Source organism: Protomyctophum bolini (assembly GCF_963924005.1).
Source record: "Protomyctophum bolini genome assembly, chromosome: 17".
NCBI lineage: Eukaryota > Metazoa > Chordata > Actinopteri > Myctophiformes > Myctophidae > Protomyctophum > Protomyctophum bolini.
The window spans coordinates 12,283,781-12,311,473 of NC_137878.1; the positions used below are offsets into that span (position 1 = coordinate 12,283,781).

At 45.3% G+C, this 27,693-nt stretch overlaps 1 protein-coding gene across 1 annotated transcript in view; it reads left to right on the forward strand.

The window, feature by feature from the left end:
* khdrbs3 (KH domain containing, RNA binding, signal transduction associated 3) overlaps positions 1-27,693 on the forward strand; it is a 121,186-nt gene that overhangs the window by 73,370 nt on the left and 20,123 nt on the right. Inside the window, exons 3-6 of the mRNA XM_080787408.1 lie at positions 72-188; positions 11,209-11,355; positions 13,654-13,802; positions 20,156-20,342. Coding sequence (XP_080643534.1) covers positions 72-188; positions 11,209-11,355; positions 13,654-13,802; positions 20,156-20,342 — 600 coding nt within the window. The remainder of the gene's footprint in view (positions 1-71; positions 189-11,208; positions 11,356-13,653; positions 13,803-20,155; positions 20,343-27,693) is intronic.

Consider the following 27,693-nt stretch of genomic DNA (forward strand, 5'->3'; position numbering starts at 1 on the left):
ATACTGTATGGAATGCTCATCCCTGAACGGGCAGATTGTCATTGATCCTCAACTTGTTTCTTGCGTTGCAGTTTAACTTTGTCGGCAAACTTCTGGGGCCACGTGGGAACTCGTTAAAGAGGCTACAGGAGGACACTCTAACAAAGATGTCAATTCTTGGAAAGGGATCCATGCGAGACAAAGAAAAGGTAACACCACCGCGATCCATTCTCTCCCTTTACCCACCCTTCCCTCTGCTTCTGTCTTTTTGCTCATTTCCATTTTCCACATTGTCTCGACATCCGTTTGCAACACAGCTAAATCCCCAGAGTGGGTCCATTTTTAGTCTCTCAGAGGTAAACTGACATACACTTTTGCTTCTGGTTGATAAGATATGTAGTTTAACAGCCATCTGGAAATAAATGATCACAATCCTCAAAATAAGTATTGTTATTGATAGATCAATTCGGAAAAGACAAATCCAGGGGGAAAAAGATTGGATAATGCATATACCATATGTCCTCTGTCCCACAAGTTGCATTCATCAAAGAAAATATGCATAGTAGAGATTACAGTATGTTTTGTCTTTGTTATAGGCACAAATGTGGACATATTTTAAAACCAAAAGAGAATTTAAGTCTAAATATAACGTGTATTGTAATTATAAGGCCCAAAGCCGATTATCGATTATTTGCATGGTTCGATCGACAGATACCAATATGGTATTGCAGTACATGTTTCCAGTAGGGTTTAGGTTAGACCTAAACAACAAGCATTGTTTACCTAATATGTTAGGCCTATTGATGTACATATTAGTATAAACAATGTACATGTAGTACTTTTCTTAACATTGTTCCAACTTGCTGACCATATGGAGAGCTTCCCCAGACGCTTCAACCATCATCACAAAAGGCTTTTTCAGCTTCAAACATAAATTATTATAAAATAAAATATTGTCTATACACAAGGTGCCAATACCGATATGATGACAGATTAATTATGCATGCCTAACAATAATAATAACATAAACACTGAAGTTCACTGCATCTACTGTATTTCATCTTGGTGTCGGTAAAATGAAGGAAGGTAAAAAAAAAAGGAAAATGACTGCTGATTTGGATGTCAAACGACAGACAGCATTCTCTCTGCTTGTGCATGTTGTACTGCTGTTTCTGCGTGTTTGTCGGGAGGGGGGGAGCGATTTGTGGCAGCGATGATACCTTACCATCATATTGTACATTCATTTTGATCGCCGCGATCAATAAGCCTTTTGATGGCAGAGTCTCTCTGCGAGCAGCAGGGTGAAAAGATCTGTCAGGGAGATGTGCTGACCTAGGCAGCCCTCACCTGCCTCCACAAAACCACTGGAGGATTTATGACTGACAGCTCTCTCTCTCTCTCTCTCTCTCTCTCTCTCTCTCTCCTGGATGCAGTAGTTATAGGCTGCCTGAGCTCCCTTCTTTGTTTGGGGAGGGAAGAAGAAAATGCCCTCGGCAGCACAGGAAAGCCATTTACGGCACGTTGTCTTAAGAGTGGATTTGGGGGCGCTGTTGGAGCATGGACTCCATGGTGCAGGATAAACTCCCTGCCCTCCACCATGGAGCATAGACTCCATGGTGCAGGATAAACTCCATGCCCTCCACCATGGAGCATAGACTCCATGGTGCAGGATAAACTCCCTGCCCTCCACCATGGAGCATAGACTCCACCATGGAGCATAGACTCCACCATGGAGCATAGACTCCATGGTGCAGGATAAACTCCCTGCCCTCCACCATGGAGCATAGACTCCATGGTGCAGGATAAACTCCCTGCCCTCCACCATGGAGCATAGACTCCATGGTGCAGGATAAACTCCCTGCCCTCCACCATGGAGCATAGACTCCATGGTGCAGGATAAACTCCCTGCCCTCCACCATGGAGCATAGACTCCATGGTGCAGGATAAACTCCATGCCCACCACCATGGAGCATAGACTCCATGGTGCAGGATAAACTCCCTGCCCTCCACCATGGAGCATAGACTCCATGGTGCAGGATAAACTCCATGCCCTCCACCATGGAGCATAGACTCCATGGTGCAGGATAAACTCCCTGCCCTCCACCATGGAGCATAGACTCCACCATGGAGCATAGACTCCACCATGGAGCATAGACTCCACCATGGAGCATAGACTCCATGGTGCAGGATAAACTCCCTGCCCTCCACCATGGAGCATAGACTCCATGGTGCAGGATAAACTCCCTGCCCTCCACCATGGAGCATAGACTCCATGGTGCAGGATAAACTCCCTGCCCTCCACCATGGAGCATAGACTCCATGGTGCAGGATAAACTCCCTGCCCTCCACCATGGAGCATAGACTCCATGGTGCAGGATAAACTCCATGCCCTCCACCATGGAGCATAGACTCCATGGTGCAATGGGCTTGGCCAGGCGCTCCAACGAGCAGGGCCTTTCTCGGCCCCACCCCTCTCCGTTGTGTTTAGTTTCCAAGATGGCCGCAGCACCAGGAGGGGGTGGGGCGGAGGTGAGCGGGTGGGGTTGACATATGCCCCTACTTACTGGGCTGCGTTCACACATTCAATTTTAATGGCCGCTCCAATGCATTTCCAATGGAAGCCCATATGGTTTGACCAAACATTTTGTTTGATGGGGGGGAGGGGGGCAGAACACATCCGTCAAAGCTGTGTTTGATGGATGACACAAGTCCGGTGTCATGACACAAGGCAAGTGTCTTGAATGCAGCTCAGTGAGGGCATATGTCGACCCCGCCCGCCCGCTCACCTTCGCCCCACACCCTCCTGGTGCTGCGGCCATCTTGGAAACTAAACACAATATAAACAGTGGGAGAGGGGTGGGGCCGAGAAAGGCCCTAATTGGCCGTGTTCGTGGGTGGGAAGCCGATTGGGGAGAGAGTTGAATTCTGTCGCTGCATTGATGATCCGTGCATGCAAACGGTCAGGGCGCCTGTTTAGGGGGGAGGATAGCGTGTTCCTCCATATGCGTTACGCCTATATACCCCCCCCCCCCCCCTAGTGAAGCTCTGAACTGTCGGGTGAAAAGAAGCCATGGTGGCTTGACGGCTCGGGTATAATCGGAGGAGACTCGTGAGCATCTTCACCCTCCCAATGACCTACTGTGGGGATTAGCAGGGATAGACCACTCGGAGAAGCAGGGGGACTGGGAATTGGCTTAATATCAAACGGGGAGAAAATATTCTCTTTCTTTTACTATCTGAAGGTTAAATTTTTTTAAGGGAGTGGGCAAGACAAATCAATGTGAATTGTTACCAGAAAGTAATTCTATGTGTACTGGCTAAGAATGAGGTATGATGTGATTGAAATGACACTTTGTTGAGATGCCTATAACTTCTAATTCAAATATTAATGGGAAAAAAAGAAGAGTGGATTCTTTTCTCTCTTGGCACTTCCATCTATATGTCATTGTGTTTTTCTAGTTGCTAGTGTGTTGGCTCAGGTTTTAGCTGGACCGCTGTGGAACAGAGCCCTTCTTTGTCTGGAAAGAGAGAAGGAGAGAGGAGAGGAGGAGGAGGAGGAGGGACGGAGAGACATGTCACACATTCTCTCCAAATTTGTAGTCTACATTTCCCAAATGCATTTAATTCAGCCTGACCAGAAGCAGGCATAACATTTCCAGTATCCACCTTTTTCCCTGCCAAGGTACTGGGGCTCCTTGTGTGTGTGTGCTTTGCTTCCTTCAGGCAGTGTTGTTTTCATAGACCAGGCCACTTGTTTCTCTTGCACAAAACTGGCAACACAGCAAGAGAGAGAGCAACTTGTGCACACACAAACGCAAAGACTTATGGGTTGCAGGAAAAAGGTGGATAAATATAAATGACCAGAATGGGGGGATGGAATGGGCAAATCCAGCCAGTGCATAGAATATAGATATGCGGCCTGTATGTAAGCATCAACAAGGTACAACAGCAGCAGCATGATGTGTCTCCATTATTCAGCCGCACCTGTATGAAAACACCATCATTCTTTAGTGGGGCGCTGACAAGGGCACACAATGTATCATTTGTACGTCGCCGAGGATAATCTGGAAATGTAAATTTAATATGTAATCCTGCCTGTGTGTGTGTGTGTGTGTGTGTGTGTGGGGGGGGGGGGGGGGTAATGGAGGTGTCGGACAATCAATGAAAGCTGTACAACGTTTTCCACGCATGGTAATACGCTCCCATAATCATCTCTCACACACGCGAAGAGCTCAGTGTTATAGACGCCTGCAGAACAACTCTCTCATAATTCCTCAAATATTTGCTGCCGGGGGGAGGGGGAGGGGGGGTGATCTAAATGTGTTGACAGGGGAAGGAGTGTAAAACTGAGGAGGAGAGCTGAGACGCTGTCGCTTTTCAGAGCCACTCCGTCTCCTCTCTCTGCGTTGGTATAACGTCTGGATGTGACTGCATGTCCCCGGCGCTGTCACAGCGTGTTGATGCCAAGGCACCCGAGCTTCTCACTTTTCCCCTGTTAACGCCATAATTAACTCATCATGTAGTTCCATGGACCCTCCGAGAAGCAAAGATTTGAGTTAAAAAACGTTGGCTCTGAAAGAATATATATTCAAAGATTTGAACTACATTTTCACGATTTTTCAAAAATAGCAGAGCTACAAGCTCGTGAGCTTGTAGATCTGCTATTTTTCAATAGCTAAAGTATAACATAATGCTTAAAACACAAAAATGGATTCCCGCCCAAAATGGGTTAACTCCTATGATGCTCGACAGAAACAGTTGTCTTTGACTCTGCTTTTTATTCTATCAATTTATGAAACGCTGATCTGATCTTATTCACGCTGAAATAACCAACATAAGGAACATTAATATTTGTTATCCAATCCAAAGCGAGGTTTGCTGTGTCAGTCAGTCAGTCAGATAACTCCTGAATAGATTGGAAAACATTGTATTAATAACATTTAAATATAAGTGTCTTTATGACACATAACGTTTGATCTTGGTGTTCATTCTACGTTATATATTACTCAGCACATTAGAGGACAACCACTTAATCACAGGGAGATCTGTACATATATATAAATTATATATATTGTATATAAATTCACCCAGGGGAAAACAGAACCCCTACTGGTGCTTAGTGGTGGTGCTGGGAAGTGGGGTGATAGTGGGAGCAAACAAGCACATATACTAGCTGTGCAACCGTCCATCAGTGGCTCAGACGCAGCAAGAGGAAGAACAATGCTTAAGGTGAGCTTAAATCAACCGCCAAATCGCCCAGCCCACGTGCACATGCACATAAACCTCTCTGCGTGCACGACGTGTGTGTGTAAACCTCTCCAGTGTGTGTCTCGATCTGAACAAGCTCACAAGCGAAGCTACACATCATTTAGTTTTTGTGCTGTAGCAGTATATATATATTTAACAAGAAACACATAATATTCTCTGCAAGTTTCCGGATCCTTACTTGATAAATTACCCAAAATATCAGCACTGGTTCCGACATTGTTGCGGGAAACATAATGGGGCTTCACAATTCACATACGCCTGAACAAAATATGGTGTATTTTGTCGAAGGAAGCTTTTTCTCACAAAGTTATAAAGAAACTATTTCATGAATAGATTCATCATGTGTGTTTGAATGGTGACTCACTTTCAGTGTCAGAAAGGCAGATAAAAAAAAAACATTTCCCCCCCAATTGGCCGTGGCATCAATGATTTGTTGTCCTCCCCTGTCTGTCATCCAGGTGCAGGTAATAGAACCACAACATCCAGCGCCCTGTCCTAGTCCTTTAAATATTTCATCTGAACAGGGTAAAGCTCAGAGCTAGCAGTGAGAGTATTCTTTACTGCCTAAGCCCTGTCAGCAGACACTGCAGGGCTCTGCCGGGCACTTTGACTGACTCCCGCTTTCAATGGCCTTTCAGGAGACGAGTGGGAAATGCAAACACTTCATTTATGCTGCCGAAATATAGCCGTTCTACCGGCCCACAGCTTTGAGGGCTTGTGCATCACCGCCGCACGACGAAGCTACAAACCGGGCTTAACGTACATGCAGAAGGTGGTGCCAATTCTTTGAGACACACATACGGTGCGGCCAAATCCAACATTGTTGTTTAGGGCTATAGACTATTGGAATTGCATTAAGGAACATGCATGTTGTTATGTTTTTTCTTCGGGACGGAATAACCCCCATGAGGGCCCCGGGGCCAGTAGTTTTTGGTGGCCCCCCATAGCGTGGCCCAACCCCACTGGCCCAACGGATAAGTTGGCCTGCCTACAAGCCACACTATAGTCATGTATTGTAGTGTCGGGAACTGCAAAAACAGCATCATAGCAGCAAATACAAATGGACTTTTTCCTTGTTCCCCAGCCACAGAAGGAACCGGAGAGGGTATCTCCGAGGAGTGTGTATGGACGTTATGTCGCCAACTTTTGTTTATACCGAGCTAACGTGCTTGGCGCAAGCCCTTCAAAGTACTCAGCTGACATTTAAAAAAACTGAAAAGTCGACGATAAAACGGTTTAATGAAAATAACGAATGAAACGTCACGCGTTGGCGCATGTGTTGGCAGAAGAATACCGGAGACAGCTGTAATCTCCCGCTGCTAAACGAGCCGCTGGGCTGAGACGCGGCGAGTCGTTGGTGCAGCTTATCAGTGCCGGGAGAGGTTGAGCCACGTATGATGAACACATGGTCGCATGGCTGGCACCACAATAACAAACACACACACGCACACACAAACACAATAACACAAGGACACACGATCGCCCCACACAGCTCCCTTTTCTGTATTGAGATATTCACCAATGGAAAGTAAAACGAACAGAAAGAGGAAAAAAAGAAAGATTGATAGGAACATTTTACAGCAAATTATGGCACGTTTTTTTTTAAAAGGCCTTTGCTTGAATGACGAATTGGGAACATGCAGATTAGGCTATACTGGAATAAATCATTCCAAAATGATTATATAGGGATATGAATGTGACATGCATCTACTGTACGTGTATCAAGAGATACACGGAGCGGAGAGGGAATCACACGAGGGAGAGGAGAGAGGACAGACATTCACGAGCGTGTCTCGTATTTGCAATGGAAACACTGCGCGCACACACACACACACACACACACGCACACACGCACACACGCACACACACACGCACGCACGCACGCACGCACGCACGCACGCACGCACGCACGCACGCACGCACGCGCGCACGCGCGCGCGCGCGCGCGCGCACACACACACACACACACACACACAGCCCAACACTGGCGGTTCAATCAGTGATGGTGCTATCCACAAAGGAGGCCCTCTCCTCGTAAAGCACAGATTTATGGGGGAATTACCATATCATTAACATACCACAGGCACTCTTAAAAGAAGGTTATTTATAATTAGGTGACATCAGAGACACTGCCTTGCATGCAGCGGAGAGGGAGGGGGGAAGTAACTTGCTTCGCCGCCATCGGAATGCCCCGGAGAAGCCTGGAGTTTTCTCTCCCCCCCCCCCCCCCCCCACCCTCCCCCCCCTTTCGAAATACTGAAACTGGGCTAAAACCTGTTCGTCTGACGCTGTGGTAGTTGGGTTTTTTTTGCGGGAGGGGGGCTGTGCTATTTCTAACCATCAATAACAGGACGCTGGCCTGCTTCTGTCTGCCCTGTGTGTGAGAAGTCTCGCACTGGCACAGACCGCGCTAACTGTTTACATAGTCTCTGGTCCGACCTATGTTGGAGTGCTGCAGTCTATTGTTGGCAACTTGTGGTGAGGAACTACAACTGCTGTACCACTCACTACTGTGTTTGAGGTTTCTTTTTGGAGGTGTTTTCTGTTAAGCCAGAGCTTTTTTTTTCTCCTACTCGCGTAATTGTTTTAACCTACAGTATGCCCTATAGCCTATATGCCTATTCAATACCTCCGAATACCCAATATTGTATTGTAATAATTATTACTCTAAGTTTGTTCCTCTAACCATGCCACTGTGACCACGCACATGAAACCGTGAGCTCATTCAATTTAAAATTTAGGCATTTAGCAGACGCTCTTGATCCAGAGCGACTTACATTCCTGCTGCTATTTTGTCACTTTAATAATGCAAATGATACTTTCATGTGTTTTCAAACTGCACAAAAAGCATTTCTTCCTTCCATAGTGCCAACTATCCTGAAAAATAACTGTTATACAAGCTAGCTTTTTTGGGGGGTAAATGTTCACCTATACGTATAATGACATGCACACAATAGGGATGCGCCAGACTGAAAATGGTTAAAATATTAATATTCTTTAAGTAAGTAAACACCCGGGACTAATGAGACGTGTCATATGCGGCGAAACGGCGGCGAGTTGAGTTCACCTCTCATTACTCATGCCAGCTTTGATGGTACAATTAAAAATGAACCACCCCTAACCTTTGGCAGATAATGACTCATCAAATTAATTCTAACGATAACTCCCACCAAACTGAAGGTTATTAAACCTTATATAATCAGAATTACTGTATGGGACACGACAGAAATGTCTTAATAATCCTCGGTCAAAACTTCACTCGTAAAACTTTAGTCACTTATATGTCTCAGGAGTCTTTTCAGCACTTACCGTAAGTATACAAATTCAACAAGCCTCCGCGAATCCATTGTGCGTAATTGTAAAGACATGAGCGATAATGCAGAGGTTTTAATTAATCAATTCCCCGTAGCAGTGTCACAATACCAATACCCTCCATTTCGGGGAAAGAAACGCTATTATTCTCTTATCTCAGCATTAAGGACGACTTGAAAAGATCGATCATCATGAGTGCAAATACCAAGGTCCTGAAATAATTCAAAAGCCCCTTGATCGCAATCTAGTATTAGATTTCCAATCAATATTGCGCCCTATCAAGTATGACTCAATACGCAAAATTACACCAGACTGCCTTTGTCTGTCGATTTATACATTGTCATACGGCGGTGTCCCACGTCGGAAAAAAACGCATAGGCTGTGAGCTCGCAGACGTGACATTTCCATCGCACATCGGAGCCTAATTTAACGGTTACATAGTCTTCAGTGCAGATGAGATGAAACGCGAGGATGCAGGAGTGACACCATGATGGAGTACATGCGAGTGCTCACAGCCATGTGTTGTTTTCAGCTGGCTTCATTTAGTACATTTGTTATGAGGACAGGCAGCTGTGAGGGGACTCGCAGCGATCAGTTAAGTGTCACATCATCAACAATTGATGAGGACCGCGGGCAACATTCTGTTAGCAGAGAGACGGAGAGAGAGAGAGAGTTGATGACAGCCGGAATGACTTTTGCGTTTGTCTTCGTGTAACTATCGGATTGCATCTTATGCCTCCAAAGTTATCAAGCCTCATTTTGTTACGGAGTTGCAGACAACAACAACAAAGACAAACTGAGATAGATCCTTTTAGCTGTGGTACTGTATTTACGTCGGTTAAGTATCAACCAAGATGAAAATCCATGAAAAGTTTGTTGGCCTTGGAACTTGATCAGACTCATTCATTAGACGTCTCGTTCGATAAAGACTCTAAATGCTTTGCTCATCTGGAGGCTGAGGACAATCTCTCGACTTTTGTTGCTAAAGTTTCAACTTGGAAAAACATTGACTTGTTTATCGTCACATCACAGGTTCACAGGTAGAAAAAAGCGAGTGAAACCATTTTCTTTACAAGCTCAGCGTTCCTATCATTAGTTTTGAAGAAAGGGAAGAAGAATGTAAAGGAGGGGGGGGGGGGGGGGGGGACCAAGGAAAACAGGTCACGTATGTCAAATATTCATCGTTGCTCCATATTTCGACTTTTTAAGTTTTGTTTTTATCACTTGATGCCCTACTTCGTTGTACAAGAGTGTCAAGCAAAAGTAGTGCAAATAGCTCAGAGTTTGCACATCTGCAATTGTCACAAAGATTCGTTTTTGGTTTCATTGATAGTTTCTTGTGAAGACTGACAGGAAAGAGGGAGAGAGAGAGAAGGGGAGAGACCTGCAGCAAAGGTCGTCATGAACGGGACTCGAACACGCGATGCATGAGCCTATATACAGTATGTGGCGTGCGCCTGGAGTCTGGACCACTTGGCCATGCGGGCGCTCTTATTGTCACTATTTCTGAATATTTTTGTTCCATTTCCTGAAAACTGTTTTGGACATATAATTATGACACCGACGGTGACAATTATGTATAAGCCCATTCTGGACGGGAACCCGTTTTGGTGTTTTAACAGTTGAAATGGCAGGAGTTCTAGTAACAGATGAGGTGCAGTATTACAATTTACTTACTTACTTAGGCCCGTCGCTCCCAGTGGAGCATAGGCCATCAACGACTCTTCTCCATCCAACACGGTTTTGGGCTTTCCTTTCCGCCTCTCCCCAGCTGATTCCCTGTCTCTTCAGCTCCGCCTCAGTGTCCCGCCTCCAGGTGTTCCTAGGCCGCCCTCTCTTCCGCTTCCCCTGGGGGTTCCAAGTCAGTGCCTGGCGCGTTGTGCTAGCTGCCGGTTTCCTCAGGGTGTGGCCAATCCATCCCCACTTTCTCCTTAGGATCTGTTTCTCCACTGGTTCCTGTATTACAATAGTGACAAGATAATGTGAGGAAACCATTAACAAGTGAGGAAAAACCGAACGGGGGAGCCCGTTTTCCCAGCGCGGGAGGCCGTGGGCGGGTCGGGTCCCTTTGAGGCCGGGCCCCCTGGCCTCCAGGGTAATGTGTGTCATCGGCTGACATCGGCAATTACCACGCTGGCCCCCCGCTCGCTTCCATTTTTAACCCGTCCACCCAAGGCTCCAACCCCGTGGGTCCAGCCCACGGCCCCAAACCGGGAGATCCTCGCCACGTTTTTATCACTTGTGCTGTAATATATATAGCCGTAGTCTCATGTGCAGATGAGACATCACTTAGCAGCAGACATCAAACATGTCAACGTGTAGGAAGGAACGGTACATGTGCCTCCAATGTGGATCTCCGACATGTTGCAGCCTGTGACATCATCTATGACAGCAGACATCTATGACATCATCTATGATGTATGGCTCCAAATGTGGTCAAGCATTTGTACACTCTATAGTAGTCTAGTGTTATGAGGGTTCTTGGAAATGTTACAGTTTGAGAACCAGTGCCTTACCCATCCTTCTAAAATGTTACAGTTTTCTGACAAACGTATGTTGATACGTATGGGATATAAAATGTAGTGGTTCTCTCTGTGTGTGTGTGTGTGTGTGTGTGTGTGTGTGTGTGTGTGTGTGTTGTTCCGACAGGAAGAGGAGCTACGAAAGGGCGGAGAGGCCAAATATCATCACCTCAACGAAGACCTGCACGTTCTCATCGAGGTGTTTGCGCCGCCGGCAGAGGCCTACGCCAGGATGGGTCACGCTCTGGAGGAGATCAAGAAGTTCCTCATACCAGTATGTTCTGTCTGTCTGTCTGTCTGTCTAGAAGTTTACAGGGCTTAAGTGATGAAGAAATATATAACTTCTGAACAAATCAAAACGTCTATACTAAATTTCTATTTTAAAATGATATAGACCTCTCCCGTCTGTTTCTCTCTCTGCATCTCTATGCCCCCTCTGTCTGTCTGTCTGTCTGTGTCTGCCTGCCTGCCTGCATCTCTCCCTCCCCCCTCCCCCTCCCTCTCTCTCACATATATCTTGGTTGTTTTTTGGTTGTTTGTTTTGTTACTGCACAATCACGGTGATTACACATAATTGGGTCATGGGGATATGGGTGCGAACATTGTTATCTGCACACCTGCGTAGCGACTGATAACAGCGAGAGAGAGAGAGAGAGAGAGAGAGAGAGAGAGAGAGACGGAGTGAGATGCTGTATTTGTTGTTCCGCCGTTTTGCCATTTTGCTTCTGATTGCTGTGATTATGTTGAATATAATTTTCGGTGCACAATATTTATTAAAGGCCATTAACCACTTGCATCCTGACCCGCCAGCTCTATACAAACTTGTAGATCTGCTATATTTACGCCTAACATTTGCACCAGAAAAGGGACGATAGGGTTCACGTGGTTAAACGTATATTATTTGATCTCAGCCAATCTGTTTTTTGGCAGTGTGTCAGACTCATCCCCCTCACTTTTTAGTTTGTCTATACACTAAAGTCACTATACATTCCTGGAATAGGAGATTTGGTGTAGAGCAGGCGTCTTCAATGTCTTTCAGTCCAAGGACCCCTTAGCTGAGAAAGAGATGAAGCAGGGACCCCCATAACATCATTTATAAAATTGTGTTGCAACTCTTCACCGAAAATAAACAACCTAAGTACACAATGCGCCACGCTGCGAGTCCACATAAGCCTGACACTTTTTAATAATAAAAATAAGAGTTCTGTCCTGTCCGTTTGTGTATTTATCTATTATGAAGATGGTGCTGACTGGCGTTTCACACTTTTACTCTGTGTAGAGTTCTCAAATTCTGCCCCAACCCCGGCCAGGCCCGACCCGGCGCTTTAGGGCCGGGTCGGGCCTAAAAACCTATGCTAATTAGTCGGGCCGGCCCCATGGGAACTCTTAATTAGTCGTGGAGGTGGGTACAACAAGAATGGCTTAACACACTCGGAAGGTAATAGTAGTCCCTCAGAGTGGGCCACTGTGGCACTCCCAGTCCCGGCGGAAACCCAGTCACTCTCGCGCTCCATCCATTATAAATGAACTGTAATGTTTCCCCTCCCCACCCCCACCCCCCCTCCAATACAGTACCTGCTGTAGTTAACGTCACATGTCGATACGGTTCCCCACACGACAATCAAATCAATCACTGCGTGAATAAAGACCTATTTCCATATTAATTGCGGGCTTTTTTAATTCCGCCGATGGAAACAACTGTGCGGCGATAAAGCCAAACGGGGTCCCGCCCGCGGGGTTTATCAGCGGGGTATCTGAAATGTTTCACAGCCTCGGGGGTAGCGGTCACGCCGGCACTGGTAAAGTACATTAATTAGATATTCCCGGGGCTGTAACCCTGGAGATAAAGGACGTAATTTAATACAGTGTAATTGAAAGCGAGCGAGCGCACGCTGTGCGCGTGCGTGCGTGCGTGCGTGCGTGTGTGTGTGAGAGATATAGACATTGTGAGGATACTGTCCTGGTCCTGACAGAGGTTTGAAAGGTGTTCCCATTTAGGACAAGATGCTGGTTAGGGTTAAGACGAGGTACTTGGAGGTCATGTTTATGGCTTGGGGTTGGAGTTATACGTGCAGGTGTTGAGTTATACGGGACTGTGTTGAGCAACCAAAAGTAGCCGATCCACAAGCATTGCGTCGCGACATGTTGTGAGCCTGTTGTATACAGGTGTGGAAACCTTCCGACCTTCCCAGCTCCCAAGAACAGCCGTCCAAACGGTTTACTTTTCAATATTGTCTTGATTCTCTTCTTCAGGGCAGGGGGTTACAAACTCTCCAGGAGGGGAGGACTGCTCATAACTACTGTAAATCAAAACTGGGAACAAAATTGAAAAATCTGACGCGTCTGAAGTGAGTGGTGCTGTGCTGTGCTGTACTGTGCTGTACTGTACTGTGCTGTACAAGCCCTCCTTCCTGGCCTGTGTCGGGAGGAAATGATTATTAATTATTTACATATAGATGCTGGATTTCAAGTGGTTAAGATTACAATCTTCTACAAGCTGTCCTCACAAGTATAGTAACTGTGTGTGTGTGTGCGTGTGCGTGTGTGTGGTGCGTTGTGCGTGCGCGCGCAGGACTACAATGATGAGATCAGACAGGCCCAGCTGCAGGAGCTCACGTACTTAAATGGCGGCTCGGAGGACGCCAAGGTGCCGGCGGTGCGGGGCAAGTCTGCGCCCCCGACGCGCAGCAGAGGAACACCACCTGCTCCTGGGGCTCCCAGGTAAGACGAGCTGCTTCCGAAACCGCACCGACTTTGTATCATGTGTACACGCTGTGGAATCGTGCCTGTTCGTTCCGTCTTCCTATATCTAAGACTCGCTTCAGTCAAAGTTGTTATGCGACAATAATTGACAGTTTTGGCGTGTAGATAGCAGACGCTCGTCTGTCCAGACTCCAGAGAGACGTCCAATAAGCAAGGTAAACAGAAGCGCAGGGCGAGTGCAGTGCCTCGGTAAACAGGTAAAGTGCCTCAAGGATCACAGGTAAAACCAAGAACAAAGCAGCAGTCTAACTCATTTAGACCTGACCTCCTCCTTGTAGCGCGCCACTGAGTGGCGCGCTACAAGCTTGTAGATCTGCTATTTTTCAATAGCTAAATTATAACAACAGCCTCAGCCTGTATAGTTTCATTATATAGATATTCCACTGTTACTTTCTTAGCTTACGCATGTTTCATGATAAATGCTTTTATGTGATGTATTCCCATGCTTTTGTTCTTGCTTAATGTAAGTCGCTCTGGATTAAGAGCGTCTGCTAAATGCCTAAATTGTAAATTGTAAAACACCTAAAGGGGTTCCTGCCCAAAATGGGCTAAACAAAACACTATCAAAATAAAAAACGGCATGCTATCTGAATTATATTGAGGTGAGTCTTCATCAGATTGCTGGGACATTTGGGAGTGAGTTACGAAGCGTTGTGTGCGTCTTCTGATCTCTGCCACTTAAATATAGGACTTGCGCCTCACGGCGGACGCAGGTCGTTCTTAAAAGGTGATGGCAGCTGACACTCTGATTGGTTTGATTAATGTAAATGCCTAAAACACACGCATGACTAACTCAGGGTGCGTTGCACCAGGCGCTAACACATGGTGCCCACGTAAATGCATCCTGTACTGTGCATATACTGTAGCCCAATGTCTATGGGCAATGACACATGGCTGAGTTCTGTCATTTGTGTTCCTGTACTGTACAGGATAAAAACTACAGAAAAAAACATGGCAGGCTGATATTTACTTATTTAGTACATATAAATAGCAGGTGTGTTAGATTGAGGTGTGTCCATGTGCAAGTGTTGGCTCACATTCACAGCCTCAGCCTGATGACCTAAAAGTCTAATATCTCCCCCGGCCTAGTGGTTAAGATGTTGGCTTTCCACATGTGAGACCCGGCAGACACAAATCCACAGGCGTTACACAAGCATAGACCGTACAGTCAACAGCTGCTTGCACCCTTAACACAGTGGCACACCTAAATTATTATTCTTTATTAGCTGCAGCTGTGTTGCGTACATCACCGACTAAAGGTCAACCTTCCATATTTTGTATCCTTCTGTCGTTTTTAACCTGTACAAAAACCTCACAACGCGCTGCAGTGCAGAATGCCGCGAGACGTATCGGTTTATGCCGTCGATGGGTATTTATAAAGATGGAGGCACATCTGCTGTCCAGTATGGTGTGCCGTCTGCTTCGAATAACTTTCTTGATACCGTCAACGAGTAGGTTTAAGCAAAAAAAAGTATAGCTTTAAGTTAGGACTAACGTATCTGAAATCCATTAGACCAGTTGGTGAGCCCATCAGACTGAACGTTTTTTGTTTCATTGTAACAAAAACTGTATCATATGATGTGCGAGATTGTACACTGATGCAATGTCTGGTAGCACAAACGATGTCAATTTGCATAAAAGCCCTGAGATGCAACTGATCTGCATTTTACAGCCGTTTATCGACTGTCCTACTGAGTCTACAATCCTCAGAGAGTCCGCGAGAACAAAAGCACAAATCCTCAAGGCCTTCGCAATTGTCTGCACCGACGCCGGGCTTTAAAAACTTGACTGGAGGAAAACAAATCGACCGCCGCACTGTTTGCCTTTTTGTGTTTGTAAAAGCAAACAAACAATCTTTTCATTGGATTGTAAAGATAAACAAGGTCACACAGAAGGTGTTTGTATTGCTCGGGGACAGAATTTAATTGGCTGTGGTTGGAATTATAGTTTAATTAGCATTTACCATGTCTAATACGGTCTCTTTATTAGTGCTGATAAGAAACAATGCCCCGCAGGACCTTGGAACAGCAACATATATGTGCTATACACTCTGCATGCTGTAACCAGTGTTCTGTTACTTTTAACCACTTCCAACCTAGCCTCGGAAACCCAGACGTTTTTTTATTTCTAAGTTCTGGGGCCGACTCCACTTCAATACGGCATAGAGTAGCGCAAACGTCGATCACTCTCTGCTGATTTCTGATCGTCTGCACCTTTGTTAAATTGACGCACACACCCACACACACACACACACACGGACACAAACTCCTCTCTCTCTATTATTTAGTCTGGTAGATTCTCCCGGCGGATCCTGCCATAGAAAGCATAGGTGGACCCCAGGCTACTTCCAACCCGGCGTCCCTGTTCTTTTGCATGTCATCATAGGCAAACGTATTAAAAAAAGAGAAAGATAAACAAGGTCATATACAGTAGAGCGTGTTGCATTGCTCGGTGACAGAATGTAAATGGCTGCCGTTTGAATTACATTGTAATTACAGCCATGCGATGATGCGACAAGTTATGAGTTTATAGAGGCCATCCTTTTCCGCATGGCTTTTGGAGATTGCAGCATGCATGTGGCAGCCAAGTCTATAATAACTTTATTTTATAATAACTTTATTTATATAGCACCTTTCTATTGGCATGAGCCACAAAGTGCTGCACAGGAATAATAACTAGAACATTCACAATAGAAAAACTATGATTAAATATGATTCTTCAATGTTTGTTTAGAGCACTTTGGGTGCCGGGGGAACTTTTCAGAATAATGGCGCTAGAGTGCCAAGCAGATAAGGGAGATTTTACTCTGAAAACCCCTTTCATGTGCCCCCAAAACCGGGAGGTGAAATGTTCCTTTAGTTATTTCGTCGTCGTAAAACTGATCTCTCGTTAGGAGCGTTAACCCATTTAGACCTGATGACGATTCTACAAAATGTCTTCTGACAGTCTTCTGAAAAAGCCATGTTTCTAAGTCAGTCATTCTCAAACATTTTCATGGCAAGGACCCCCAAAAATATATGCAATTGGCCACCGACCCCCATCTGAAAATATGTTGTTCCAGGGACCTCCCAGAAGCAAAGATTTGAGTTTAAAACGTTCGCTCTGAAAGATTATATTCAAAGATTTGCGCCACATTTTCACGATTAAAAAAAAATAGCACATCTACAAGCTCGTAGCGCGGCACTATGAGCTTGTAGATCTGCTATTTTTCAATAGCTAAAGCATAACATAATGCTTAAAACTGGGGGTTAGTTCTGGGTTAATATTCTAACCGAGAGTCTATAATGGATGGTAATGTTTGTTTAGGGCACTGAGGGACGACGTAAGATGTCATGTGGCCGATATAAATACAGTGAGCGCCCCTCACTTCACACAAGTGTGATTTTTGTGGGGCGCTATAGCCCCCCCCCCCCCCCTTATGTCCAGCTTTTGGTGTGTGTGCACAAACTTTGTCCCAACACAAATATTAGGATCCCATTGACAATGAATGGACATTTTTTACATCAGTGTCTATTTTATGATGATGTCCCCCTTTAGCCATGAAAATGCGAGAGAGAAGATTTACGGCGTGCCCCAGATCTGTAATCTACAGCTCCATTAAAGATGAAATGGAAAGTAGTGAAACAGTGACCTGATAGAGGTCCCTCTGGGGGGGTTTCAGTGCATGAATAAAGTTAGTGCTGGAGATAGATCAGTGCGCTGGCTGCCTTTAAAAAAAGAAAAAGAAAACTCATTTGGGTGCAAAAAAATTAAGTTCTACGAGACCACCTGTCTATAGCTGTCATCATCGGTGGAACGGTTTTGAATTCACTGGCAACTTGACAACGTTCGCAGATCAGAACGCTGTGTTTTCACGACTTCTCAATCACCGATTCACCGATGATAATTAAACTTACCCCAGGAAGTGTGTAGTTTTTCTCCTTTCCTTACTTACTGTATTTATTTAAAGGTACCCTAAAAAAAAAGGTTATTTTCAACCGTGTTGGAATAACTCATACAATAAGGTGTGAACAATGCCACCTCTCACTCTTCCAAAGCAAGAATTCAACACTTACAGTGATTGCCAATCACATCAGGCAACACAGTGAGCTTATCGAGATCCTAACACTACGCTTTAACAGCGGGAGACCTTAGAGACCAACGGCGAGTGTCTCTTGAATTTCATTGGCTATCGCCCACTATCGCCGGGCGACGTCGCCCAAAAGATGAATTATTTCGGCCAACATTCCCCCGCCCACTTTTCGACCTTCGCCTGCTATCGCCTCTATCGCCAGTAGTTGCCGGGTCCCGTTGACAAATAATGCACTTCCGGAAAATTCGTCTGGCTGTTGCTTTCGGGGTAAAGCAGTTAATGGTGAGCTTGACCTGAAACTGTATTTATTTTGTTTACTAAAGAGCTTCAGGGACCCAATAGGTGTGTGCTCTTATCTCTGCCAGCCTTGCGGTCCACAATCAGAATGGCTCATAATACAATTACAAATATAATACAATTATTTCACAAAATATCACTTACATCTGCTGTGGTTGTAGGTGGTCTCCCTACCCTTTACTTTTGGAGCGTAAAAATATTTTTTGTCAGAACATAGAATATATTTGAATAGAATCAACTTCATGGTCACAGTTTAAGTAAAGTAGTTTCCATCGTGTAACCACAAGAAAGGGGAGAGGGAACCAAGGGGTCTCTTTTTCCACAAAATAAATGTACACACACACACACACACACACACACACACACACACACACACACACACACACACACACACACACACACACACACACACACACACACACACACACACACACACACACACACACACACACACACACACACACACACACACACACACAGTATATATAGGGTGCCGTGTCATTAGTCAGAAGGTTAATTATTCCGAAATTACTATCCCTAACCTAAACATAACCGCAAGCACGGGAGCAGTGCATGTTCGCCAACCTTAATGCATGTTCGGACTAACAGTCCATATATAGTGTGAATTGTAGATGGGCTGTTTTCAGTGAATAGTAGATGGTCTGTTTTCAGTGTTAAGACAAAAACAGGCTCACTCCTGTGTCATTCCACTCAGACAGCAGTGATCCAGAATAATATCAAACATGTCTGAAAATTATCAGGGCAGCCCTGAGCGTCTGTGAGCAAATCGGCAGGCTTAAGACTGGATCTTTAAACCGCTTACACTAGCACAGTGTTTCTCAAAATGTTTGGGGCCAGCTTCCCCCCACACACCCAATTAAAGTGTAGGCTACGTTTCTGCTCTGAACATGTAGTCTATTATTGTATTACACCATTGTACGTGGTGTGTCAACCCCCACCCCATACTCCCAAAATCTTATTGATTATCTTGATTACATTGTAGTCTGAGTCCAGATTATTAAGTGTGACACAACCAAAACCCAACGGAAACAAAAACCCACTCAAACATTATCTTTCTGACATATCCAGTGGTGGAAAGTAACCAAGTACAATTTTGAGGTATTTGTACTTTCCAATTTCCAGTACTTTTACTTCTACTACATCTCAGAGACAAACTTTGTACTTTTACTCCACTACATTTATTTGAAAACTTTAGTTATACTGTTACTTTGGAGATTTTAATTTTGATTAGAAAACATACATTAACCACTTCAACCCTATACATTTTGGCCATTTGAAAATAGCCGATCTACAAGCTCACAATGCGTTGCAACGTGACGCATTGTGAGCTTGTAAATCGGCTATTTTCAATAGATTTGCTACACATTTTGAACTTAGCTGAAGCCTAAGCTTATTGTACCATACCCTTCTAACATATAAATGGCTTTCATAGCTGAAATATAATACAACAAAGAGAAGTACATTTTGATGCCAATACTTTTGTACATTTTCAATTCCGTACTTTTACTTGTAAATAAGGGAAGATTTGTATGGCTCTAGCAGTGATTTTCAACCGTTTTCATTTCAAGGGCCCCCGGTTTGACCTGAATTAGGCTACGGGGACCCTATTTATGACATTTCTATCTCTGGGACCCCCAATGTATATATTGTAAAACTCTGAGAGTACTTACTGTACTGTACTGCTCAATGAAATGCTATAAAACTGCTCTATAACAGCTCTGTTCTGCCCTGTACTGTAATGTTCTTTCATCTAAAAACGAGTCGTGACCAATAAAAATAGTCGCCGTGATCAAAAAAATGGGGAGCCGACTCGTTGTTTGGCAAACACTGGTTTCCTAGTGCATATAACCGCACAGTCGATGAAATGCTAAACGGGTCTTTGATCTAAAAGCCCGTGGCCGTTTGTCTCGTTTGGTTCCAGGAGTCGAGGAGGAGTCCCTCCCCTCCACGCCGCTGTGCCCCGTGGCGTGGCGCCCAGAGGCGCCCCGCCCAGCCGGGTACCCTCCACCAGAGGGAGGGGTGTGCCCGCCCAGAGAGCCCGGGGCGCACCCCCGCCGGCCGGATACAGACCGCCACCGCCCGTCGTACAGGACGCGTACGGCGAATACGTAAGTATATGCAATGCATGCACACAGAGACACAGAGACACACACGCACACATGATGACGAGTATAAATGATATCCCTAACCTGAGTTTAACTAAAACATCGTCCTCACAATGTCTGTTTCTCAAAATAAACTATCTCTTGAAATCTACTACTGTATGCTTGAGGGGAATAGAAATAAACACACACACTCGTGTGTTTCTGTAATGCGGTAAAGTGCACACTGCAAAGCCTCCCCCCCCCCCCCCCCCCCCCCCTTTCAACACATGGCCTTGGCGTGAAGAGGGGTGCCCAAGTGTCGGCTGCCGGTATTACATCTTTCTTTTGGCGTTGCGAGGGCTTTTGTGCCTTCTTTCCCATTCTTAAGGGAACCGTGCGTAAAAATATCAACAGCTGCCAGAAATGAATACATTAGGCTTGGAGTCAGGCCCTTTGTGCACTTGCCAGGAGACTCCCGCTGCACACTGTCAAAGCCGGTTCCCCCAGGACACTGGCACCGACGTAGCATATTTAACAGAGAGAGGGTGAGGGGAGGTGGCCCCGCTGCTGGAGAATTGCCCCGGCAGCCCATACCTAACAACATCTGACAGGTTTATTCAGGGGTCGCAATTCAAATGCGTCGGAGGTCACACCGAATGACTCCTGGACCAGCTGTTTGCCATCATTGCCACCGTTGTTAAACCTGCGTGCCCCCCCCCCCCCTCCATCCCCCGCCCCTCAAGGCATCTGCACCTGTGTGTCTGAGTCGGAGGGGAAAGGAGAAAAAAAAAGTCCCCCCGCAAACATCTGCCACATGATAAATCTAACCACATCGCGGCGAATTAGAGGCTGAATGAGTTGCTCTCCGTGGTCCTGAATGCATCCCCCATACCCCCTACCCTCCCGAATTGTTTTCTTCATTTAGTGCTAACAAATGGGGTCTTGTATTCATCAGCGAAATGACGCGGATATACGCCGCTGTCACGTGGAAACCTTGTAAGAAATATCCTGTTTTCCAATTATTTAGTCACAAGCTCTTGTTAACCCATTCTTTACGGGAAGTCGGGAACCCCTTTTCGTGTTTAAGCATTATGTTATACTTTGGCTATTGAAAAATAGCAGATCTACAAGCTCATAGCGCGGCACTCTGTGCCGCGCTATGAGCTTGTAGGTCTGCTATTTCGTGAAATTGTGCCTTTTTTGAGAACCACTGATACAGAAACATAAGGTTTTTCAGAAAACTGTTAGGATTTCGAAGACATTTTTTTTAATTTCGACGTCAGACCTAAATGGGTTAATACTTTTAAAGCCCAGCAACAACTATTATAGAAGATATTAATATCGAGCTAGGTTGAAGTGTTTGTGAATTTAAAGAGGAGGATAGAAACATAACAGGAGGCCCTCTAGGACCCCGGCAGGGCAAAGAGACCCAGAGCACCGATGTCTAACCCATCTCATACAGTACATTGAGATGTTCACCTAAATGGTCATTGCTATACTAAGTACCATTACAAGTGTCGGGACAAAAATGCTGACTGGGTAAGATAATAAGAGCGTCCATACTGACAAGTGCAGGCTTGTTACACTTATGGACACCATCAATGGTTGTCCATAAGAGAATAACGATTTGTGAAATAGGGAAGGAGGATATTGTAGTATAGAAATAGACCGTGGGACAGTTGTTGAATGACAGCAACAGGAGTTTATAAATGTATAGCAAAAATATCAGATCTACAAGCTCACAACACGTTGCACTGTGATGTGAGCTTGTAGATTTCCACATTATTGTACGATGCAGAGTAGGGCATCAATTGACCAAATAAATGAATAAATGGTTTCCACCTGTCAGCGATGATATTTTTGTATGTTTTGTATACATTATATTTATTTGGGTTGAACATTTTCCACCGTGCCTGTTGGACTTACCGGTAAGTCTTCTCTTGCTGTGTGGCATGGCCGTGAGCCAACACATTACTTTGCTGGAAGCATGTAGCCTGCCCTGGGAGGCTGGGATTAGTTAGGTCTCCTGCCTGGGCACACGGTTGGGCGGCCATTACTGCCATTTTCATCCCGGACGATGTCGTCATGTCATAATACGTTCTCATCTGGTTAGCTTTACATACTCTGCCTCCATCAAAGTCCATTGTTTGTTTTGTATATCAGTATCAAATTGTCCTGAATCCAATTGTTGCCAAACAAAATCACGGCGAAATGACATTATTTCAGTCTTGGGAGCCCTTTAGTCAGACCTGAGAGGGGAGCGTGATTGCAGCCAAATCGCATTTCATGTAATTCATTAGTCGCTTTGGGATCCTGTCTTATACCTGCCGCTAATCCCATTGGAGGAGAATTAGTCATAATGTAATTCTGTGATTCAGAAATGTAGTCTGTAGCCTATGTTTTATTTTATTTGATGCCATTTCACCAAGCCACAGAGACATGCACTCAAATGGTTGGGACTTGAAAAGCATTTATTTTAACCAAGCTGTATATGTTAATGTTAACTGACAGAAAAAGACTCCCTCGATGCATAAACTATTAAGGAAGGCTCCTTCAACAGAGACTAAGAAAGTAGTATTTTGCACATTGCACACATACAGTACAGTAACAGGAGGCAACATTTAGAATAAATTGGTTGGTTAATGGTTCTGGTGAGCCGGGCAGATACCTCTTATATCCATACAGTATGCCTGTCTGCCAGCCAGACAGCCTGCAGCCAGACAGCGGACAGCATTTTTTGTAATTTAATGCCATCATACTCCATCATACTCCAGTGTCACCAAAAAGTAGCTAAAACAGGCAGACCTACAAGCTCAAAACGTGTCTCAAATGTGATGCGTTTTGCAACAGTTTTGGACGTATATGATGTTTCACTTTTCCACCCAAAAGCAACTACCACATCTGTTTGAATTCATGCCAGATGAAAGGGTCTAATCCCTTGGGATGGGGGGCGGGCGCGCCATGAGTAATGCAAGTGGGTCAGTATTGTTGACTTTCAAGTCGTCTCAATACAGTAATCCAGTCTGAGCGTAATGAGTCATATCATTCTAGTTGACAGCGGTGGCATCATGAATGAATGACCTGCGCCTCCCCCCCTATACAACATGACAAGGACAGCCAAGGGTGCTGGAATTGACTCCTCTGAAGTGTGATTTGTCCCGTGAGCAATAATGATTCTTGCACGGTTTGAAAGGTTGTTTTGAAACTGTGTGTATATAGCCTTCCTCCTTGGGCATATTTAGTCCAGGGGCCAACGCTGATATATATATTTTTTATGATATTTTTTTGGGGGGGGAGTTTTGCCTTAATTTGACTAATCTCTCAAGAACAGATTATGTGGTTGTGCTGCGCTACCGAATCTGTCAGCAAGGCCATTCCGGAATGTGTATACACTGTTGATAGTGGGAATGAAAACACAGGCGCACCACAGGAAGTGGAGGGCTGAGGCCCAGCCAAACGGGCCAACATCCTGTTATACACACTTCTACTGGGGCCCCGCCCCCCCCCCCCCCCCCCAGGGGAAACAAACAGCAGAGGGTGCTGTTTCTTCTTTTGCTGATGGGTTCCCAGATTGACAGTAGACTTACAGGAGATGGGGAGTGACACGCAGGAAAGGTCGTCGGGATCGGTTTTGCAGCCTATTTTGTAACTTAATGACAGTTCTTACATGGCTTGGTTAAATGCTTGATTGGTCAATCGCTGAATTCGGCGGTCTGTTCTTTCTGGATAATGGACACTTAAGGAATACTTCGCCTCGGTTATTTTTAACCTTATTTTTTAACCTCCCGACAATGACCACCTCACACGCACACACACACACACACACACACACACACACACACACACACACACACACACACACACACACACACAGCTGTGTGTGTGTCTGGTCAGTCTAGCCACTAGACTCCTAAAAATAATAAAATGGATCAGACAATGTTGCAACTAGATAAACAAGCCTATTGTCTCCAGTCTGAATCTGGCGGAAAGGTTTCATAGAAGTATTGCTTACCACTTTAGCCCCATACATTGTTGAGTGGTGTCCCCAGGAGCCTTTTCTGTTTGCTCTCTACATTCAATTTATTTTTCGTTCAGCTAGATCAGTTATTTTCTGCACGTTTTCTCCAGAATTCAGATGCTGGAGTGTAAGTGGTTAATTTATACTTTATATTTAAATAGCGAATCCACAAGCTCACAACGCGTCGCATTGCACCGCCTTGTGAGCTTGTAGATCGGCTAGCATCGTATGACAAAGTATATAAATTGGACTTGTAACATCTACAGTAATTTTACTCCTGTAGAGGAAAGGCCTCGTCAAAACTGCTGACGCGTATACTGGGCTGGCAGCCAATTATAGGAGATCACGTTGAAAAAATAAAGACAAATATGGCCATTTAATGGCCCTATTTAAATACATTTGATGCGTAGATTCTTAGAGTCTGAGATGGCAAAGTGACCCTGAGTTGCAGGCCAGAGCAGGCCAACTACAGAGACCAAGTATTAGTTTACTACTGTATAGGGTTTAAGTGTCAAGGACAGTTTTACAGAACGTCTGTAAACGCCTCCACCTGTTCTACAGGGCAGCCCTCGAGGGGGAGTGAGAGAGAACTGTTCAACCACCTACATAAACCAATGAGTACAAGAAACGAGCATGTACGGTACATGTCCATTGTTGCCGAGTGCCATCAGCTGATGATAACACCATGATGACACATGCTGACTGTGCCCTGATGAGTGCCTGTGGGAGTGCAAGTGAAAAAACAACACGGGACCTAATCATAGTAATCATTGTCACCTTGTGAGAAGCTGGCATGGGTGTGACGACGCTGTGTCACAGCAGTAGGCATATTATTATGGCGACACGTTGAAGTTGTACACAAAGTATTTAGATAGTGATCATGTATGAATTGCGGAGTGGTGGACTAGAGGCAGCAGGGCGCCGAAGAATAATTTCCCTGGTGACAGACAGGAGGCATATTAATTAATAGATGCTTTTCTTCAATTTTCTTATATATTTTTCCTCTCTGTGTTGGGAGTCATTTATGTAATACTTGGAATAAGACCTAAAAATCAGTGCGTGGGCAACAACACGTGCAATGCCTGCGAATTGAGTGATTCTGAAATAACCGTCATGTAATGTGCTGCGAACAAGTCCGCTGCCTCCAGCCTTTTCTCCTCATGTCACACGGCAAAGTCCACAATGTTAATTTAACTCGAAGAGAATGCAAATGGTTAGTTTGGGAGTGGCATATTGTCGGTATCAGCCGGTAACACGCGGGTGTCTGTCCCCGTTACAATGCGCTATAGACCCCTGGGAGATGGAGTCTGTCCCCGTTACAATGCGCTATAGACCCCTGGGAGATGGAGTCTGTCCCCGTTACAATGCGCTATAGACCCCTGGGAGATGGAGTCTGTCCCCGTTACAATGCGCTATAGACCCCTGGGAGATGGAGTCTGTCCCCGTTATAATGCGCTATAGACCCCTGGGAGATGGAGTCTGTCCCCGTTACAATGCGCTATAGACCCCTGGGAGATGGAGTCTGTCCCGGTTACAATGCGCTATAGACCCCTGGGAGATGGAGTCTGTCCCCGTTACAATGCGCTATAGACCCCTGGGAGATGGATTGCTGAGGTGGAGTGCCACACCTACCATCAGCTCCCAATACTTCCCACACGACTTGCCGCACCCAAGCCGTGCTACTCATTTGCTGAGTTGCCGGTGCCCGGGATCGAACCCATGACCTTGTGGTCCAAAGGCAAGAGCTCTACCGACTGAGCTACCCGGACACAAGCAACCGGCCTTAATAGCGTTTGATCTTGGGGCATAAATAATATATATTAGAAGCTTTTAATCCAGAATTGGTCGATGTCACCATGGGTCACATACTGTACTGTACAAAAAAAATGAAATTAACAAAACTGTACAAACAAATAACTTTCAAAAGGGCACATTGCTGTTCAGAGGGCAAAAGGGCAGGTGCTCTGGCACCACCTTGTGTATCTGTGCTGGTCCATTTGGTTCCATTTGTATATGTATTATTGTACAATTTTGTGAGTGTCTTGTAAGCCCGTGCAGGCTGGGCATATTATGATGTAGGACACTTTAATAAAAACTCTATCTATCTATGTACACACTCATAGTTCAATGAACACCGAGTCTTTGACTCCCCCCTATCTGTTACAGCGGCATTGTAAACTGCCGTGGCACGGCTGTGATACTGTTGTTCTAACACGCCGTGCCAGGCCCTCTGTAAGTCTTCAGTGGCCTCAGAGGGCAGTCCTTATCTTTTAACAACACGCCTTTCAGCCATATCCACTGGCATACAAATGAAAGGCTCACTTAGGGAGGGGGAGGCTGCCCTCCTCTCTCCCGGTCTCCATTTTTTAAACACCCTCCCCCCTCCCTCCCTCCCCTCCTCACTGTCACACTAATCCGGTTTTAGAATTGGATACGTTAACAGCACTGCACCCTTGTCTCTATTGTGCTCTCTACAGCAGTTTTTTTCCTTCAAGCTAACGCTATAACCAGTATGAATGACTTGAACGCCGTTAGCGCTGTCGTCTGCTGCCTTCCACCCCGACACTGTGAAGAAGTGTGCCTACAGCGTATTGCCTGGGAGTATGCAGTACTCTCTGAGAGTAGGCAGTACTCTGAGAGTAGGCAGTACTCTGAGAGTAGGCAGTACTCTCTGAGAGTATGCAGTACTCTCTGAGAGTAGGCAGTATACTCTCTGAGAGTAGAGAGTATTGCCTGAGAGTAGGCAGTACTCTCTGAGAGTAGGCAGTACTCTCTTAGAGTAGGCAGTAGCCGCAGTACTCTCTGAGAGTAGGCAGTACTCTCTGAGAGTAGAGAGTATTGCCTGAGAGTAGGCAGTACTCTCTGAGAGTAGGCAGTACATATGTATAGCATAGTAGTATATATGTATAGTTTATACGTATAAGTTTCATTATATAGATATTCCACTGTTACTTTCTTAGCTTACGCATGTTTCATGATGAATGTTTTTATGTGATGTATTCCCATGCTTTTGTTCTTGCTTAATGTAAGTCGCTCTGGATTAAGAGCGTCTGCTAAATGCCTAAATTGTAAATTGTAAATTGTACTCTCTTAGAGTAGGCAGTAGCCGCAGTACTCTCTGAGAGTAGGCAGTACTCTCTGAGAGTAGAGAGTATTGCCTGAGAGTAGGCAGTACTCTCTGAGTAGGCAGTACTCTCTGAGAGTAGGCAGTAGCCGCAGTACTCTCTGAGAGTAGGCAGTACTCTCTGAGAGTAGGCAGTAGCCGCAGTACTCTCTGAGAGTAGGCAGTACTCTCTGAGAGCAGAGAGTAACACAAAGTAAAGAACCCGATTGTCATTTTTAGCCTCGCTGACGAGA